This window comes from Notothenia coriiceps, unplaced genomic scaffold (assembly GCF_000735185.1).
Source record: "Notothenia coriiceps isolate Sejong01 unplaced genomic scaffold, NC01 NC01_scaffold00010737, whole genome shotgun sequence".
Taxonomy (NCBI): domain Eukaryota; kingdom Metazoa; phylum Chordata; class Actinopteri; order Perciformes; family Nototheniidae; genus Notothenia; species Notothenia coriiceps.
The window spans coordinates 25645-39840 of NW_011343438.1; the positions used below are offsets into that span (position 1 = coordinate 25645).

The 14196-nt window shown below is 39.8% G+C and overlaps 1 protein-coding gene across 1 annotated transcript in view; it reads left to right on the forward strand.

Annotated features, from left to right (window-relative positions):
* The window catches only part of LOC104946201 (sodium-dependent phosphate transport protein 2A-like), a 12650-nt gene extending 2840 nt beyond the window's left edge, over positions 1 to 9810 (forward strand). The window contains exons 3-9 of the mRNA XM_010771978.1: positions 4167 to 4189; positions 4670 to 4765; positions 4930 to 4996; positions 5128 to 5295; positions 5393 to 5509; positions 7595 to 7719; positions 8615 to 9810. Coding sequence (XP_010770280.1) covers positions 4167 to 4189; positions 4670 to 4765; positions 4930 to 4996; positions 5128 to 5295; positions 5393 to 5509; positions 7595 to 7719; positions 8615 to 9202 — 1184 coding nt within the window. The 3' untranslated portion in view covers positions 9203 to 9810. The remainder of the gene's footprint in view (positions 1 to 4166; positions 4190 to 4669; positions 4766 to 4929; positions 4997 to 5127; positions 5296 to 5392; positions 5510 to 7594; positions 7720 to 8614) is intronic.
* The last annotated feature ends 4386 nt before the right edge of the window (positions 9811 to 14196 follow it).

Here is a 14196-nt window from a genome sequence, read left to right on the forward strand (position 1 = left end):
CCAAATCAATCTCTATTGAGTTTTGTAATAGGTACGCAGACCACTTGACCGAAGCCATTCATGTCCGCTTGTCCACCGGACGATCGTCACGGATTACAGTTTCTGTGTTTGAATATATTAAAAATAAAAATTGGTCTACGTCACTGTGGTTTTTATAAAACCTTCCGAATCGGAAGGATCGGGATGTCATGGCGGCGGGGCCCCTGTAAATAGTTTGAACGCGACGGTACAGGGACCGTTTTTCACTTAGGCTACGAGACACATCAGCGGTATAGTGTGTTGAGATTTGTTGCTTAAGGTCACCGGGAAACATCTTAAAGAGGTTACTATTATTTTCGATTAATGAGAATTATTCTAGAGATTTATAGTGTTCATTAACAAACTCACCTGTATGGTTCGTTATTTACGAAGTTTTTAGGTTGTCAATTAAAACACATTTTAATAATGAATATAAATTCAACTAATGTGCTTTTTTGTACTCATAAAACTGATTGTTTAATATAAAAATTCTATAGAGGAATTATATAAACCCGAATGTAAAGTCAGTTTTTATAAACTCTTAAACCGATTAATATGAATAGTCAAGTTCCTTGTCTTTTAATAATGAAGTTAAAGGTTTCAGTTAGTATAGAAGTAGAAATTGTTTTTGTTGTTGAATTCTGTAACCTCATTTAATGGTGAATTTGCATTACTCACCTGGGGTAATTGTTAGCGCGGGGGTTTATGTCACACGAGTACCCTTTAGACGGCGGGTGTAACACCGTTTGGTTCGTTTTCTTTTTGGGGGACTGCATCTCGTGGTCCTTTTGAGGGATTTTTAGGACCAATTCATCGGTCGATCGTTTCGCAATTACTTTAATATAACTGGGCACCAGAAACACGTTAATGTTGAAATAATCGCACAATAATAGATTTATGACGAGTTGCTGGAACGTTTGGTACGACAGCATTTCAGATCGATCAAAGAGACAGGCGAAGGATGTGTGCGGTACTCACGCTTGTGTCGAGTTGGTCCCACTTCACATTCGATTGCAAAATGAGCCTCATTTTTCATCGTTTTCTAATCGTGCTGGACGGATACAGGCGTCTACAACGAAAGTTCCATTGGATTGGTTTGGTCGACAGACACATCGTAATCATCGGACAAATAAAATTCGCAGGAAAAATGTGAACAATAAGTCGTTTTACGGACATCCATTTCTTCTAGGCGGTATGCAAGATGAAAGCATTATGATTGCTCGTTACGGTCGTATTACGGGACGGGGCAACACACTACTATATCTACCCGCTACGGCCGCGACTGCACATTGTGTTTGCGCGCGGCCGGTTGTTTATACACCACAGACGTGTACAGCGCGGTCACGAACGGCCTTTATGCCGAGGAGTTGTCAGAGCGCCGCTTTCTACCTATTATATATCATTATTACGGTGGAACACACATTTCCACCGACAACATCAAATAAACCTACCTAAGACATTAGAACGCTCACTAAAGTCTATTTCAAGACGGAAGGCGGCCGGGTTTCGGGTCGACACACAGAACGGATATACGTGAGAATTTTTTTGATTTTGCTACTACAAGAGTTAACATAACGCACTTTTTGTAAAATGTGGTATTTTATACACGTCATTGTAGAATTTCGACACTTTAGTACAATTTACATGGAAATACTTAGTCCCCAGTTTACATTACATTTTAGAGTTAATACAGAATTCATTCGTATATCTAGTCAATGGTTGAACTAATTTTTGTCTATTATTGCTGGAGCGGATTCAGTACGGTTATCAGTTGGGGATAAGGTCTTTTGCTGACTTTTTTTGCGGTCCCTTGATACTCAAAGTTAAATTTACGGATAATCCGATATCTACATTATGACAATGTACTTCGAGTGTATATGGAGTCGAGTGTGGTATGTATGAGGCCAAATTTCACGATACACGACTCACCCGATCCTGAAGTAGTCCAGGAGTCTTTGGCCCAGGAGATGGCGAGACATTCGAGGCCGAAGAAGTGGTGTCGGTCTCGAGGGCTGACCACGACGCAGTAGCAAGCAAACGCAGGTTACCTCATTTTTCAAAGCAGGGTTTGGCGGCGCCCTTTTTTTTTGGGGAAGTGTTTCGACGTGTTGCTTGTTGTTGTTTTTGTTTACCGGCTAAACAAGGCGGGAAGGAGACGATTGAGAAGCCGTTTCTGGTCTAAAGGGTCATCATCGCGACCAGAGAAGGTTCACCTGGGTGACGACCGAACAATTCAAAGAGGGTAGCAGGACACATGTCTACCTGTTTTTTTGCGGCCCGAAAGACAAACAACAAGTCCGTCAACGTATTTTTTAGAGAGTTTAATTGTGTAACGCACTGTGTGTGTTGGTAGTTTGGTGTGTTTGGTGTGTGTGTGGTTGTTGTGGTGTGTGTGTGTTGTTGTGTTTGTGAACAACAAAAATATAACGAATCTTTTTGACAAAAGTTAAGTTAATAAGATTTATCGCATACGGTAAAAGAATTCTCCGTCACGCGGATGAAACGGATATGAATAACAAAACAGAATAAATACCACGACTTTTTGTGTGAACTACCTACCAACGATCTCGGTCATTCAAACTTATAAAAAAAACACTTAAATGTACTATTTATTAAAGTTATAACAAAAGTTGTCGTTGATTGCGCGATGCCTTCCCTTCACTTTGTCTCCAATAAATTTAATTGTTTCTCCCCGATTTACAGTAATTAAATAAGTTTGTGAACTTTTTTGTTAAGCCACCCTTTATTCGATTTTGAACAGCACGTGGAACTAAAACCTTTTGGTACAAACTAACGTTTCCGGTCCTTCGGTAAACAGACTTTTTTTGTATGTTGTAGACATGATATATTGTTTATTAGATCCTTTTTGAACTATTATGTAAACAACAATTTTAATGATAAGGGACTTTGTAACTCAGCTCCTATAATTCGTTAAAATGAAAGACGTAACGAGATGAACGTTACATTTCTAGGAACGGAGACTTCTTTTACGTTGAGGTAAGTAAACATAACTGAAAAAAAAATAACAAATAAGAAAATGGTGCTTTCGCTTGTTTTGTGCTCCGACGCTAGCGTCTGGTTTTGAACACAAGAGCAAGTTCTTCCTTTCTGTTCGTGTTTTCGGTTAAGTCCACATAAAAAATACACAAACAAAAAACGTGTAACAAAAAATATCAATACATGTACTACAAGTAGAACAAAATATATGTTCTACTTTCGTAGCTCTGTAGTTCGCCTGTCTAACCGGAACAGAAACGCAAACTAAAGAAGCGTTTAAACACATCAATTTCGGCTTACGGAAAGAATCGGTAACCGCAGAATATGTTACAGTCAAATGTCTGACCTATTTGCGACGTACACCAAAAGTGGTTCAAAATTTAGGAATACTTTCGGGTACTTACCTGCAAAAACAAAAACAAAAAACACATAAACCTACTGTTATAAAATATTTTATTTAAAAAAAGAGAAAAAGTTCCAGTCGACAGCAAACAAACACAAACACAAGATCTCGCTAAGCGGTCCTACGACGCTGGTTATCAACTCGGTAAATCAAGCCTCCCTCCAGCTGAGAGCGCGCTCACGTGAAAGGGGCGGGGTTAGCTACATTTGACCAATCACAAACAGGGACAAGTGTATTGACAGCGCAGCGTCATACTTCATAATGAAAAGTAAACTAATATTAGACAAATATGAACTTTAAACATCCATGACTTAAACATACAATCCAGGATACAAGCCACCTGCAAGGTGAATAACAACTCGTTAAAAAATAAATAATCAACAGTTTTATGATATCACTGCGCCAGACACGAGTGGATATGACTTTAATTACATTTGAGTGTTTCGTCAACTTAATGTGTTGCTTAAAATAATACTGCTGCATACAGTATGTGACAATGTAAGTGATGCACGGCCAGATACGGCTCGAGAAGCTGACTCAGATAAGGAAATATTGTGATATTATATGATCGATGATCTGATTGATGATGTGATATGAATGACAAGTGCGACATGTCGGTGTCTTGCTACGGCAGTTCAAACTGTATTTCCTTTATCCTGTAATATGACTTAATATATATAAACTCCGCACACTGAGCTCTGATTGGTCAGCAGGCGGGGGTTTCATTGAGTTGATCTCTTTTCAATAGATGCCGGAGGTGGGCAGCGTCAGGTAAAAAAAGTTATTTAGCCTTCCCAAACCTGAGCCTCACGCGCCGCCTATGGCTGTCTCTCACAAAATTATCATTTTAAAACAGGTGTGCTGGAAACACAAAAAAGCCAGCTGAAGGGAGTCTGTTTGAAACAATTTTTGTTAGCAAATTCTTTATTTGCAGCTAAATCAGAGGCTTCCTTTGTCTTACATCAAGAAACCATTCTTTCAACATTTCCACAAATTCTGAGCAGTGACTCTGACTGATGCTGTTTTTATTGTTATTATGTTTGTGCTTGATGCTGGAAACGTTTAATGAACATCTCAGAAGTAACTATGGCGGGCGAAGTTTAACAAACAGTGCGTTAGACAGCTGTGATGGGAACTAGATATGAGGTGTCTCCTTGAAGGACTGAAGGATTGGTGGATGAATAATAAATGTTGCTTTCCTTTGACTCACAGAATTTAAAAGATGGAAAATATTTCTCCTTTCTCCCTCAGCTAGACAAATGTGTGATCACGGGAATCGCCATGGGAAATGAGGACATGAGGAACAGGAGCCTGGTGAAAGAATGGTGCCAGACTGACCTGGTTATGGTAATGGCCCCGTTTCCACTGCTGTCCCCTGCACATGCAGACACAATGTGTCACACAGTGGCGCCACATACAGACTGACACTGCTGCCAGTGAAAACTGCGTTGCTAATTTGTGTTTTCATCACAGATGCTCTTTCTTCTTTCTTTCTTTCTTTCCGTCTACAGTCCACTGGCAATGTGAGCGCTGCAAACTGTGGCTCCAGGCATGACTTATCCCAATCACCACTGAAATGTGAGTTCTCTCATTATTGTAATGTTTTTCTAGTAAGCATTTCCCTTTCAGTATTTCCCTGTTAAGAAGGCAATACAACGGTGTGTTTTTGTAATAATCTATTGATGTTTGTTGGACCTGTCCTCCTGCAGGTAAGCATCTGTTTGTGTCCACGGGGCTGTCAGACCTCACCGTGGGTCTGATCCTCCTCGCAGGCTCTCTGGCCGTCCTCTGCACCTGTCTGCTGCTTCTGGTCAAACTGCTAAACTCTCTTCTTAAAGGCCAGGTCGCAAAGGTCATCCACAAAGTCATCAACACAGGTGGGCATGCTTTTGACATGAGAGAGGTGGTGGAGAAGACTAATATTGATGTGTTTATCGTGGGTAATTGTCATCCCTCTGTTCTTTATCTCAACAGACCTGCCATATCCGTGTGGGTGGCTGTCAGGATACATGGCCATGTTTGTGGGCGCAGGGATAACTTTTGTGGTCCAGAGTAGCTCTGTCTTCACTTCAGCCTTGACTCCTCTTATAGGTGGGTGAAATAAGCTTTTACACCACCAATGAAAGCCTCAGAGTTGTTTGTTTATACTATATTATGTGAAAATATCATACAAAAATAAAAGGTTGTTGTGGAAATAAGTCGAGCATAGAAAAAACTATGTATTTGGGTTAATATAGCAATTATTGGCCGTCCATTTGAAATGGATTAAATGAGCCGTGCACCATGAATATATATGTTCCCTCAAAATAAATAAATATTAAATATATATTAGAAATGTGTAAAAACCCCTACTATGAGGTCTTCGATATAGCCATACTTACAGAATTTTATAGTATTTTCTGTTATTTTCCTGTATTAGACATATCAAACTTATGATGACATCAATCAACGCAATGCTTTAATTGTAAGCAGATGTTGCTTTGAAGGATGATGAATAAATGGATGCAATGAGTATTATGAATTATAATCAATTTAATTGTAGCATCCTGACGGGTAATTTGTGGTTCTACGTCAGCATATCCAAAATCTAAATGAGTAACTTTATAATTCTCATATCATTGTATTGATTTTTCTTATTCTTTATACACTTCAGTCTTTCATTTACATGTTCTTTGTGAGTATAGTATAGTTAAACAAAGGTAATGTGACTAATGCCAGCGGGACACATTATGCATATGTGCCTCCTGTGCGTAGGATTAAAGGATATTGCTCTGTAGACAATTGGATTACAAAACACATTATATATACCATCCATACAAAGTACTTTTCCTGTAGGCTTGGATAAACTGGGCTTTAAAGTCCAGGGCCGATCCCAGCATCTACCTAGTTTGAAGGTTGGAGTTTCTTCTTCAAGTTGTTTCTCATTTGTTACAGAAAGTCTCTTGTTAATCATCTTATTAAAATGGATTCTAACTGTCCGAGTTTGAGATCCTATTCTCCGTTCGGCCCTGTGCAAAAAATACTCTCAATGATGATACTGTCCTGGAGTCTGCTTCTAGTATTAGTTGATAGTAATTTAGTTTGATGGATTGAGGTTAAATGACTTAATATTTAACAAAGATATATCAAGTGAATTCTTTGTTTTAATGTTGTTGTGCCAGAGTGATAACGACCGGCCATAACAGCATGTACATTTACTGCCAATCAAACCACGAAGAAACCCCACTGTAATCTATAGCAGCTCGTAAACTGGGCTGCTGTTTGCAAGGCCACTGCTTTTTACACAAAATTATAAATTCAAACACCACAACCTCTGAACAGACATTTACTGCTGCAGTAATAAATTGTTAACTGTACATTGTTCTTGTACTTATTTGCTAACTAAAATGAGTGTCATCTCATACGGTCAAGAGAATATCTTAAGATTTCTTGTTAGCTTATAGCTAATGTTTCAGCTGGGGCCAAATAAGGACATAAACCTGCTTATTTCCACTGAAATAAGTCCTGTGAGTCCTGTGAAGTTTGGAAGAACATATTGCACAACTGTCAGTGTATGCCGCTGGCTAAATGAAGCATGTCAAATCAGTGATGTCTGAGTCATCGGCCTGCTACTCAGTGATAAATGTAAGATGGGAATCATGTCTCATTTTAAACGGGAGTAATTGAGAAGCTTTAAATAACTATAAGGCAAAAGACTATATTCATGGATGTCATCCAACCTTCAGAGATATTTAATTAGGTAATTCTGTTTATTTGACTTCGTTTATTTAAATGTAGCTTTCCCTGCACTCCAACTCTCGGGCTTACCATCCCCTAGTATCATGCATTGAAAACAAACAAAAAAAACGCCTCTTAGGGTAAAAGAAAATATCACTTAAACTTTCATTCCGACTGCAATATCCATCTTCAACAAGGCAAGATAGACACTTTATTGCAGCTTTGCACACCTGCTGGTATTTATTTATGGAGTTGTTTGTGTTCAAATAGCCTATTTGTAAGGGAGTCCTTCAAAGTTGTATGTTTTATTTTGTTTTGTGAGACCCTAACATAAGCCATTGTTCTAACATCAGGTGATAGACAGTATCGTTTATTTAAGTTGTATATATTATGAGCTTTTCATCTTAATTGAAAGTCCCTTTTTCCTCTGACACAGCATTCTTCTGTCGTCTCCCTCAGGTATCGGTGTGATCAGCCTCGAGCGGGCCTATCCCCTCACCCTCGGGTCCAACATCGGCACCACGGCCACCGCTCTGCTGGCAGCTCTGGCCAGTCCTGGGAACAAGTTAGCAGCTGCCATACAGGTAAGCCAGTGTACAACCAAACAGGAGCCTCCTGTGCCGAAAAAACAAAGAGGAAGTGCCTAAAATGAATATCCTAAAATGTCCTCTTGAGACAGGGTTAAGAATGTAGTCCATCTCCATTGGCTCCCATGGTAAAATGCCCAACAGCAAAAAAGTACAATTCTAAAGTGCAGTAGTTTTAAAGTGTAGTACGGTGGGTCTCTACTGCTAACTGTACAAGGGATATATCTCATTGGTTTAAATCAAATCAAGGCTTGAAGTGACTTATATTTAAGGGCATGAGAGTTTTGACATATTGGTGCTGTCACAGGTTGTGAGTCGACAAATCTCTAAAGACTATCCACCTCTTTGCCCATTTTTAATTAGAGTTGTCAGGCGAAGTCAACCCTTCCACTTTGAGCTTCAGTACGGCTTTTCATAAACCTATGGGGTACATCACAAAGATTGCGTCAATATTTTATACAGTCAATGGATAAAACAGGTATTTTGAAAACTGCAGGGAAATGAAAACAATAATGTGAAGGTCCCACTACCAACACCCTCCCACCTTGAAGAAAACTTTTTCATGAATTCTGATAGGCGTCACAGAGAGGAGGATAGACACACAGAATATATTTTTCCCCTACCCGGACAAAACCATTGGTGTTACAGATAATCATCTACAAATGGTACATTATAATAATACTAGTCTCTATATTTATGAACATGATTTCTGCACAAATAAGCCGAAGGCAGCTAAATGTGCTTCAGGGAAAACAATTGTTGGTAAATCCTCCCTTCGGATTCAACTGCCAACACTAAAACCATCTGGTATCATTGGATTATGTATTTGGAATGAATGTTGGCATCTTCAGCCCTCACATACTGCATCTATTTGCATTGTCTTTGTATGTAGATCGCTCTGTGTCACCTCTTCTTCAACGTCTTTGGCATAATGCTGTGGTATCCTCTCCCCTTCACGCGCCTGCCCATAAGGATGGCGCGTGTCCTTGGTGAGCGCACTGCCAAGTACCGCTGGTTTGCAGTCCTTTACCTCCTCCTGTGCTTCGTGCTCCTGCCCTCGCTGGTTCTGGGCCTCTCGTTGGCAGGCTGGCAAGTGATGGCCGGCGTTGGGGCTCCGTTCCTGTGTTTGACCATCTTCATCTCCATGATTAATGCGATGCAGGCCCGTACTCCTCGCCACCTGCCCACTAAGCTGCAGAGCTGGGACTTCCTGCCCCAGTGGATGCGCTCTCTCAAACCCCTCGATCACCTCATCACCAAGGCAACTGCCTGTCGTTGCGAGGAGGGACAGGGAGAAGAAGAAGAAGAGGAGCATACATCAACTCCGAAGACCTCTGTCAACACACAGGAAGAATCGGCCCAGAGGAAGGCACAACTGGCTTATGACAACCCAGTACTGGACTACCTGGACGAGAGCAGACCAGGTGTGAAGGTGTTCAAATTGAAAGGGTTGGAGAGGTGCAACAGCACTCCACTGTAGTCAAACCAACAATATTTACTTAGATCTGTATTTTGACAATATCGTCAGACGAGAAAACATATTTTATAATGCCTTGGAATAAAAGCCAGTTCTTGTTAATAATTGATCTATCATTAGAATAGCCAGGATACATTACATGAGCTAGTAGTATGAGATTTTCATCGATGCTTGATTTTCTTCCAACTGAGTCAGCAACCATCTACAATGAACTTTGAAACTCATTTAATGATGAACTACACTAACACAGCATGCAATGTAGTGTGATTCTGTAATTGAGTTTTTGACCACTAGTGGCACTATGGAGAATTGCTTTTTACGAGTGGGTCCCCATTGGTTGTGCACATTGCCAAAATAAGACGAACATCCATAAAAAATGGCAATTGCAAAGAATTGTTATTAATACCACACGGCCTTAGAGTAATACCTAATTAAGGATAACTACATGACTTAATGTGTCTGGGCTATAGACACAATATTTGAATCCAAAAGATCCAGAGGTGTGTGGGGCAGTGGGTTCAGAGTAGGTGTTCGGGTTCAAATCCCACTGCAGTCAGCATGTCGTTGTGTCCCTGGGCAAGACACTTCACCCCAAGTTGATCCTGTGGGGATTGTCCACAGTATTGAATATGTAAGTCGCTTTGGATAAAAGCGTCTAACAAGTATCATGTAATGTACCCAAAGGGTCAGCTCTAGGTACCAAGCAACCAGTTCCAGACTAGTCAGAAACCAGTTCTCGGTGTCTCATTTTGCATGGAATGTGACCACATTTCCGATGATCAGTCGTCCTGACTGAGTTGAATTTCCAGTCATGTTCGTACAATGCATGTCAGAGTTGGTGTTTTAACCCTAATCATTATTAACTGTTAAGACGTTTCGCAAGGGTTTTCGCAGATCAGGTGTAATTCTCATCCTTTCGCTGGTCATGTCTTTGTTGTTAAACAACAGCTGAGAGCAAAGGACAACTGTTGTGCCTGGCCGTGAAAACAAATCGTATTTACAGAGTAGGACAAATGTTTGCTTATTATGTTAAAAAATGCCATGTCGTCTTCTTATATAAGTGGTAAATGGGACACGATAATACAACACAGACACTAGACACAATGATTCAATAATCCTCACTCAGCACCTGGAACGTTGTTCTTCAAAGATGGTGTGTGTGTGTGTGTGTGTGTGTGTTGTGTGTGTGGTGTGTGTATGTTAGTGTGTGTCGTGTTTAAGTTGTGTGTGAATGCACATTCAAGAAGGTGTTGTTTGTGAATGTGTGAATATGTGCTGTTTACTGTGTTGCACTGTAGCAAGTGTCATGTGTTTGAAAATGTTGATCCTTGAAGTGTGTTGATGTCCGTCAGAGAGCATGTGTTGTGTGTGTGTGTGTGTGTGTGTGTGTGTCAAAGGTTGTGTGTGTGTGTGTGTGTGTGTGTGTGTGTGTGTGTGGCGTAGTGTTAGGTGTGTATTCGTGTTTAAGTGGGAGAGAATGCACATTCAGAAGGTGTTGTTGAATGTGTGAATATGTGCTGTTTACTCTGCTGCACTGTAACAATTTATCATGCGTTTGAAATGTTGACTCCTTGAAGTCTGATGATTTCATCAGAGAACAAAGTCTGACTCTTTTAAGGCGACAGACTTTGAAGAGTGCTTTACAAGAATGACGAAAGCACACATCAAATAAATAACTGCTCTGTCTCTGTGTGTAAAATAGCAGCTTGGGATTCAGAGAGAGACTTCATTCATTCTTGTGTGCCTGACTTGAAAGAAAGCATGTCTCCTTTTTCTTTTACCTATTTAATGAACTTGCTAATTTCTAACAATTATTTCAGACACATTGGTTTCAACAAAAGCAGCTTTCTCTCATCACATCCCTCTGATCCTGGCTTGCTCTTTAAAGTTTGGGATTTTAAATGACAGTCTGGAGAGTTTCATCATCCACCTGAGTCTCATGTGGACTCTGGAGGCATTTGAGAGTAGTCTGAGAAGGAATGGGAGCGAAAAAGAAGAGTCTATGACACTCACTTCTGCACCTACTTACAAAGCACACTTGTTATACAGCACTACTCTCTTCTCTGAGTGAGAGCTGATCTGAGTGCTGATTGTGTGGGATTGTGCAGAGCGAACTGCAGTTTGGATCAGCATGGTCACAGTCCTGTTATGATTTGGCCTCACTTATACATTGAGCTGGCAGGGCGTTTTCACCCTCGAATTATTCAGATTAACACTTATTTTCACTGATTCCCACATATACGCTCCATAAATGACCCACTTTCCTCATGTATCTTCAATTGCTAAGAATAGTCTGCTTCCATTTTTTCCTCAAGCAATAACTCAGATACCATTAGATTTAATCTGTTTCACACACACACACACACACACACACACACACACACACACACACACACACACACACACACACACACACACACACACACACACACATTTTATAGTGTATCTGTTTTTAAAGTTAAACAAAGTCAATCCCTTCAGAAGAAATGCCGTTTTCATGACATGCTTCATGTAAGTCTGCTCTCACGCTCCATTCTTCAATAACTAATTTCATGAGATTTTGCTGCCAAAGCATTTTGCTTCACTGCCCGGTGCTCGTGCAGCAAAAATCTATCAACAGCCATTTTTTGCTGTGTTAGATATTGTAGGAATATTTCTCCAAGGGATAATAATCAAAATGAGGATCTACAGACCTCATTACTGCTGAAACAACAGAAGAGTTCTGTGGTAAAATGCTGTTGCCTGAAACCGAGCATACTCTGTGTGTGTGGAGAGTTTATCTTATTTGCATAAAAAAAGTTGTTACTGTGCTACTTTGAGCTACAATGACAAATAGCCGTGTTGTTGGATGCCCAATAGCATCTAATGATTATGAATACTTACCAAGCCCGTATAAACCACCATTAAAGTGAATGAAAAGAGATGGCAGGCTGAAAAAGCAGTTACTGACGAAAACAATAATTTACTCGACATTTGCTACCTGATACCTGCTCTCATTAAGATTCATGCAGGTTCTACAAATATAAGCTGTGATTGACAAGCTACCAATTTAAAAAAATGTAAGTACAGCAACAGACCTGACAAAACACAATCCCCTTATTAATAAGCCTCTTGTGAATGGCTGGCGGCTGTTGTTAAGTCAGCACTGTGTGGGCCTTTTGGGAAAACATGTTTAGAAAGTGCTGCTCTCACATTTCAGTCTCCATGGGGAGAACATTCATTTGTCTTTCTTTGCCTGAAATCCATCCGGCCACAGATGACGTGCAATATTTATGTAGTAGATTGCATTTGTTTTTTTAATAACTAAGGTATGACCATGCTTAATGGACCTTTGAGGCTGAATTCGACTTCAATAATGCTACTGCAGGATCAGACCTCAGCATGGCAGAGAGAGTCAAATGTATTAAACTATGATCAAGTGTAATATCGAAAACCCCGTTGTGCTTTGAGAGGGAGCATTGGGAAAGGAGCCTCGGCCACAGCTTGTAATGTGGCTTGTTAAGCAATAATAGAGGTTAAGACTCCAGCATTCCTCAGTGCAGTCCAGGTGTCCTCACTGCTACTACAACTCAAATAGATGATAATCTCACAGGACATAATTAACTTCCTGTTCCAATAAGTGTTAAATAGCTACATTATACTAAAAAAAGCTATTTAATTTGCATGCAGACAGAACAGTTGTGAAAGTTCACGTGAGAAAATAGGTCAGTATTCAACAGAACCAAAGATACCACAGAAAATATCAATATAGTTTGTAAAGTTTAAATTAGTTTGAAAAGGTGTTTTGGTACTTTGAAAAGAGTTCATAAACAACAAATGATCTGTCAATGGATGTAAACACTTTTCAGAAAAACTCATCTAAATCAACCAGAAATTAGTTTTCCCTTTCTGATTATTTGGTACAGCTCCATTTATCTGTGCTGCGTTCACATAATTACCTCCTTAGCAGCGCAAACACGTTTGAGTTGGAGACAGAGAAAGAAAGAGAGAGAGAAAGGTTTTTGGGGCAAAACAATCTCTCTCCCCGCTGGGCAAGGTGGGTGGTTGATTTAAAATATGCGAGTTAATGCTCTCCTTGTTGTTGCTGTTATTGTGTGCAGGCTGGAAGTGAAGGTCCTATTTCCATCATGCTCTGTATTACTAAACGCCGCCTAATGCAGTCGTACTTCACTTCAGTTACTTAGAAACACACAATGTGTAATTTATTCTGGTTTAAACAGGAAGTTGAACAGCATTATTATGCTTATGGATCAATTTTTCAGCATTATTTACAAGTAGCATCATGTTAATGGCTACCATTTATGAAAATGTTTTGATAAAAAGCTTTGTCACTATGTTGAAATGCATAATTTCCCCATGTGAAGGATACAACAACAACAACTGGAATTGCGCTAACCTAGGGGTCATCTGCAATTCGGGCTGTGTGTGGAAATAATTCAAGCTCGGGTTGACAATACATCTTGCATAATGTGTTGATGCATTCCTTTGATTCCAATATGGGTTTTTCAGTCTCTCCATTCCTTGTGTTAACACATTGTGTACAACATTGTGCAGATATGATACCACAATGAAAAAGAGAACCCATTTATCTTTTTGTATAAAATGGACCCAAAAAAAAGTAAAACATTTAATAATGCAAAGAAAAAGAAAAACAGTTTGTGATATGAGAAGCTTTGATGTACCTCTGACTTCTAACATATAGGCTTCTACTTGTAAAACGCTGCCACGTGTTGCTCGTACATCATGACATGCTGAAAATAAAATAAACAAAACATAAATAGCAAGACTGGGGGGATAAGTAGAAAACCACATCAGACCGGCAGACAGATTTCCAGACAGCAGGAAGAAATAACAGTTTTGCATCTTGTAATCTGACATCTAACTTTACATCTGGACTTGTTTCTCTGTTCTTTTTGTCCCTGTATATTTGGCTTCCTGTCGACACATGCTGAACATCATTCCTTTATCTTTTATCTTTAGCGCTGCATGGTATTTAT